The 6,663-nt window shown below is 41.5% G+C and overlaps 1 protein-coding gene across 1 annotated transcript; it reads left to right on the top strand.

Moving 5' to 3' along the window:
• Window positions 1-2,894: 2,894 nt before the first annotated feature.
• On the top strand, window positions 2,895-6,002 carry LOC125289659. The gene is made up of 7 exons (XM_048236616.1): window positions 2,895-3,095; window positions 3,782-3,846; window positions 3,983-4,149; window positions 4,322-4,440; window positions 4,811-4,875; window positions 5,407-5,564; window positions 5,885-6,002. Exons 1-7 carry the CDS (start codon window positions 2,976-2,978, stop codon window positions 5,974-5,976), a joined length of 786 nt encoding a protein of 261 aa, XP_048092573.1. The 5' UTR covers window positions 2,895-2,975; the 3' UTR covers window positions 5,977-6,002.
• Window positions 6,003-6,663: the final 661 nt, after the last annotated feature.

The raw sequence follows: 6,663 nt of genomic DNA, 5'->3' as shown, positions 1-6,663 counted from the left end.
CAGCAGCACCAATGACAACAACAACAACAGCAGCAACAACGACAACAACAACAGCAGCACCAACAACAACAACAGCAGCACCAATGACAACAACAACAGCAGCGCCAACAACAACAACAACAACAGCAGCACCAACAACAACAACAGCAGCGAACAACGACAACAACAACAGCAGCACCAACGACAACAACAACAACAGCAGCACCAACAACAACAACAGCAGCACCAACGACAACAACAACAGCAGCACCAACAACAACAACAGCAGCACCAATGACAACAACAACAACAGCAGCGCCAACAACAACAACAACAGCAGCACCAACAACAACAACAACAGCAGCGCGAACAACGACACCAACAACAGCAGCACCAACGACAACAACAACAACAGCAGCGCCAACAACAACAGCAGCACCAACGACAACAACAACAACAGCAGCACCAACAACAACAACAGCAGCACCAATGACAACAACAACAGCAGCACCAACGACAACAACAACAGCAGCACCAACAACAACAACAGCAGCGCCAACAACAACAACAACAACAGCAGCACCAACAACAACAACAGCAGCGCGAACAACGACACCAACAACAGCACCAACGACAACAACAAATAAATAGCAGCCTAACAACAACAGCAGCACCAATGATAACAACAACAACAGCAGCACTAAATAACAACAACAGCAGCACCAATGACAACAACAATGTAACAGCAGCACCAATGATAACAACAACAGCAGCACCAATAACAACAACAGTAGCACCACGATAACAACAACAGTAGCAACAACAACAACAACAACAACAGCACCAATAACAACAGTAGCGCTAACAACGACACTAACAACAGCAGCACCAACGACAACAACAACAACAGCAGCCAACAACAACAGCAGCACCAACACAACAACAACAACAGCAGCACCAACAACAACAGCAGCACCAATGACAACAACAACAACAGCAGCACCAACGACAACAACAACAGCAGCACCAACAACAACAACAGCAGCACCAATGACAACAACAACAACAGCAGCACCAACAACAACAACAGCAGCGCGAACAACGACACCAACAACAGCAGCACCAACGACAACAACAACAACAGCAGCGCCAACAACAACAGCAGCACTAACGATAACAACAACAACAGCAGTAATTCAACAACAACAACAGCAGCACCAATGACAACAACAACAACAGAAATTAAATTACAACAACAACAGTAGTACCAACAACAACAATAGCAGTACTAATGATAACAACAAATAATATAGCGCCAATAACAACAACAACAACAGGCACTAACAACAAATAACAGCAGTTAATAACGATACTAACAACAGCAGCACCAACGACAACAACAACAACAGCAGCGCCAACAAACAGCAGCACCACCACAACAACAACAACAGCAGCACCAACAACAACAACAGCAGCACCAATGACAACAACAACAACAGCAGCACCAACGACAACAACAACAGCAGCACCAACAACAACAGCAGCACCAATGACAACAACAACAACAGCAGCGCCAACAACAACAACAACAACAGCAGCACCAACAACAACAACAGCAGCGCGAACAACGACACCAACAACAGCAGCACCAACGACAACAACAACAACAGCAGCGCCAACAACAACAGCAGCACCAACGACAACAACAACAACAAGCACCAACAACAACAACAGCAGCACCAACGACAACAACAACAACAGCAGCACCAACGACAACAACAACAACAGCACCAACAACAACAACAGCAGCACCAATGACAACAACAACAACAGCAGCGACCAACAACAACAACAACAACAGCAGCACCAACAATAAATAACAGCATGTAATAACCACACCAACAACAGCAGTAATTAACGACAATAACAACAACAGCAGCGCCTAACAACAACAGCAGCACCAACGATAACAATAAATAACAGTAGCACCAACAACAACAACAACAGCAGCACCAATGACAACAACAACAACAGCAGCACCAACGACAACAACAACAACAGCAGCGCCAACAACAACAACAACAACAGCAGCACCAACAACAACAACAGCAGCGCCAACAACGACACCAACAACAGCAGCACCAACGACAACAACAACAACAGCAGCGCCAACAACAACAGCAGCACCAACAACAACAACAGCAGCACCAATGACAACAACAACAACAGCAGCACCAACAACAACAACAGCAGCACCAACAACAACAACAGCAGCAATTCAATGACAACAACAAATAGAAAGAAAGCGCCAACAAATTAAATAAATAACAACAGCAGAGCACTACAATAACAACAACAGCAGCTGAACAATCCATAATTAAACAACAGCAGTAATCTAACCATAACAACAAATAAATAGCAGTTTAACAACAGCAGCAGCACCCAACGATAAATAAATAAATAAATAGCAGTAATCTTTAACAACAAATAACAGCACCAATGACAATAACAAATAAATAGTGAAAATTAACGTGAAAGGAATAAATAGCAGCAACTAAACAAAACAACAGCAGCACCAATGACAACAACAACAACAGCAAACAACAACAACAACAACAACAGCAGCACCAACAACAACAACAGCAGCAACAACGACACCAACAACAGCAGCACCAACGACAACAACAACAACAGCAGCGCCAACAACAACAGCAGCACCAACGACAACAACAACAACAGCAGCACCAACAACAACAACAACAGCAGCACCAATGACAACAACAACAACAGCAGCACCAACAACAACAACAACAACAGCAGCACCAACAACAACAACAGCAGCACCAATGACAACAACAACAACAGCAGCGCCAACAACAACAACAACAACAGCAGCACCAACAACAACAACAGCAGCGCGAACAACGACACCAACAACAGCAGCACCAACGACAACAACAACAACAGCAGCGCCAACAACAACAGCAGCATCTCCAATGACCACTCCACGTTACATAGTTGCAATGAGCTTTGTGATGACCAAAACCTACATTGCTGATTACAGCAACCCCAAAACTGAAGCTTACCAGACGCTAGCTGCTTCCATTGTTAGCTGGGTAAGGCTAATTTACAATTACTGTTTCAGTCACTCAAAGTCATTTGATTTGCCTAAAATACAAAAAATGTTTTACCTTTGAGAAGAAGACATTAAATCAGACATATATATAATATATACATATAATAAGTAAGGGATAATATATAGAACGCCGGTCATTATTGGGAAAATAACTCCCGACAGGGCAACCGGACCACGACGCGCAGCAGTGTCATTTGCTGAGAAACAAATAGTTTGGAACACCACACGCTGAACTTGACTCAAACATTCTTTAGAACACAGCGGATCAACTCTGCCCTACAAAGCCAAAGTGCAGTATCTGCATTTTTTGTGAAATTCACTTTTTTACACCAATATAAAATGCCATATCCACCGTTCAATCAAATTTTCGTAGATACTGCACTTTGGCTTTGTAGGGCAGAACTGTCTGCTTTCACTTTTGAATGAAGTTCCAGTCCTTGCGTAGTGATATGAAATACCTGAATTAGAAGTACAAACTCCGTTGCCATTGACAGCGGAGCAGACCTCGGAAATAATGACCGCTAGAACTTTGGGAAATCCCATTCAAGTCAATGGAGCGTTCTACTTGCCTTGTGAAGAGCCGTGTAATAAGACAGATAATATTGTTTGTAATGCTATAAGACTGGATTCGTTCCCAATAGCCTAATGATAATTCTGTGTTCACAGTCCACACCAATCTACCAAGCGAAATATGGGTCAAGGTTCTTCCGAGTCGTTGTCATATCACTGAGGTAAGTTAGGCCCTACTGATTTTCTCCAGCAACAACCAGTTATTTTGCATATGGTAATGTCCATGGCTATGATCAAAGTCGACCGTTCAACAAACACATTCATAATGAGTTTTATTTTCTCTCTTTTTCTAAAAAGGGCCGTGGCCCGTTTTCGCGCAGACAACACAGAGGCAGAGATGAATGTGGAGTTTGATCAGTCTGTACCAGACACTGTCCCTGACACAACGGAGGTGCTCGAGCAACTGAAAGAGCAGCCCAGCCCCGCCAACCTGTCTGTGGACACAAGCACAATCTCTGTTCTCCGTGAGTTTCTCGTTTTTTAACAAAGCTAAGTATCAAACATCAGACTGATCTTAACTGTAGCATTTTATGCTCACACACACACACAACTACACACACACACACACACACACACACACACAAACACACACACACACACGTACAATTACTTACCACAGGTTATTTTGTTTCACAGACGAGCCACAGATGATTGCCAATGTTCCGTTCACCATCACCAATGAGTCTTCTGCCATTACTCTGGCCGCTGTCAACTCAACTGCCTACCGTGATACGACATCCAAAATTAAATCTGAGGTGAGTCTGCAATAATACATTTATGACAAAATAGAAGATTGTATTGATTATACAATGTTTGTCTGGCAAAAGTACGAGTTAGTTAAGTCTAGGTCTAAAGCATATAGGTTACATATAGGCCAATACATTGTTGAAATCATTCTAAGAAGTACAAATTGAAATCCAATACTAGTTGAAATCATTCTAACAAGAACAAATTGAAATTCAAATCAAGTTGAAATCCTTTTAACTTGGTGCGTAATGATTCGGGTCACAAGTGGTTATTTCGATTGTAATCGTTGAATTTGGCTATATTAACATTACTTGGTCTCTTTTCACTAGTCGCTTGCAGTCTGAATGACGTTTAACTCTATTTGATTCCCCTTTTCAGCTGGAGCCCTTCTTTTTGGAAGATTATTCTACAAACTTTGTCTCTTTGAACCCCACAACATACACGTAATTATCTTTTAATGATCTTTTATTGATATTGTATAGATATGCTATCCCCAAAATATACACAGGTAACACTTATAAACCCAATACCCGTTAATCATTATAAACACATTCATAAGAATGCTATAAAGCATTCATAACACCTCATAATTATTAGCATAATTCTATACATAACTTTTCCACACAGTCATGACTGGATTGCTTAAGTAATATGCTATTGTACAGGTTGAACTATCACAATGCTTATTCTACAACATTGTAACTCAGAGTGTAGTAATAGATATATATTAGTGACGATCATTATAATGCATTTGGAATACTTTAATTCTTTTATGAATGTGTTTATAGTCCTTTATGGATACTGAGTGTTATCAACAAACAATAAACATGAAAGTAGCACTAGCATCAATGTTATTTTGACATGTTCTGAATTTATATTCAAATAAATTCCCCGATGGATTGTACTTAGTTGCTACTTGGTGTCAACCAATCAAGTGAAGCCCTTCTAATTAACCACGGTTTTTTTTTCCTCAGGGATGGGACAGTTTACGCAAAACTCTATGTAACCCAATCAAACCTCTACTTCACATACAACGCCACATTACCAAGTGCAACCGCCATATACAACACCATGGTGCGAGCAGCAGCAAGTGGAAACCTGACTATTAACATTGTCTCAGTAAATGGCACAGGTGAGTTTATTTGATCACTATATCCAATCCAATCATTTCCTAACTGACAGCCACCTCTAATTTCTTTGTGAGTGCTATATGGAGATATTTGGTGCCAGCGGTCTAGATTTCTAATGTGACTGCATCTCTTCTTTGTGAAACAATGCTTGTTGTCAAATATTTTTTTAACTTATCTACCAATATTGCCCTGTCTAAACCATTAATGGGTGTTATTACATCGTGTTCTCGTCTGTCCTATTATGTGAACAAATTACGTTTTTACCTAATCTGGGTGTTGTCCACCTAACATTGTCCACCTAACATTGTTTGTCGCCCTGCAGCCGTCAGCTCAGGAGACATCACCAGCAGGATCAGTCTTGGAACCACTTTCAGCCTCACCCTCCTGGCCATCATTGCCACGCAGTCCTGGTAGGCGCCCGTGTGCCTGCCCCCCCAAACGCCCCCCCCCCCCCAATACTCCCCATCAACTCCCCATGAAGGAAATGTTTCCACTTTTGACATTTGACAGGCATTACATTTGCATAGCCCGGATTGACTGAAGGCCTGTAAACACAGGAAAAGGGGTTGCAATGGACTTTGTTTTTATTGAAACGACCAATAGTATAATTTTATGCTTTATCATTCATTATGTAGTGTCAGTGATTATTTATAACTTTATTTATCCATGTATTTATTGGACATAGCATATACGTTGTGAGTGTGGGTGTGGTGGGTGTGTGTGTGGTGTGCCTGTGTGTGTCTCTGTGTGTGTGTGTGTGTTTGTATGTATTTAACTTTATCTGTTGTACTAACCAGTTTGCATATCTTGTATAGAGGTTTCTGACAAAAATATGTATATCATAAAATAAAAAGATTAATGGCAAGAGCAAAATGATCCAGCTTTCCCACCTGTGCAATAATTATGACCGCCACTAGTGCAGCTAGTGTTTTTTACTTTTTTTCTTCCGTCATCTACTTCCTGAATTTTTGGTCAACGATTCCCGGGACACGAAACACCAGGGCACATGAAACTTGGTGGGCATGTAGCCCCACTAGGCTTTTACATAAAAGGCCACCCCTCCCCCAATAACCATAACCATAATATAGCCCATAACCACCC

Source organism: Alosa alosa, chromosome 24, assembly GCF_017589495.1.
Source record: "Alosa alosa isolate M-15738 ecotype Scorff River chromosome 24, AALO_Geno_1.1, whole genome shotgun sequence".
NCBI lineage: Eukaryota > Metazoa > Chordata > Actinopteri > Clupeiformes > Clupeidae > Alosa > Alosa alosa.
Note: the sequence above shows the minus strand (reverse complement) of the source record. Positions and strands in the feature narration are given on the sequence as shown.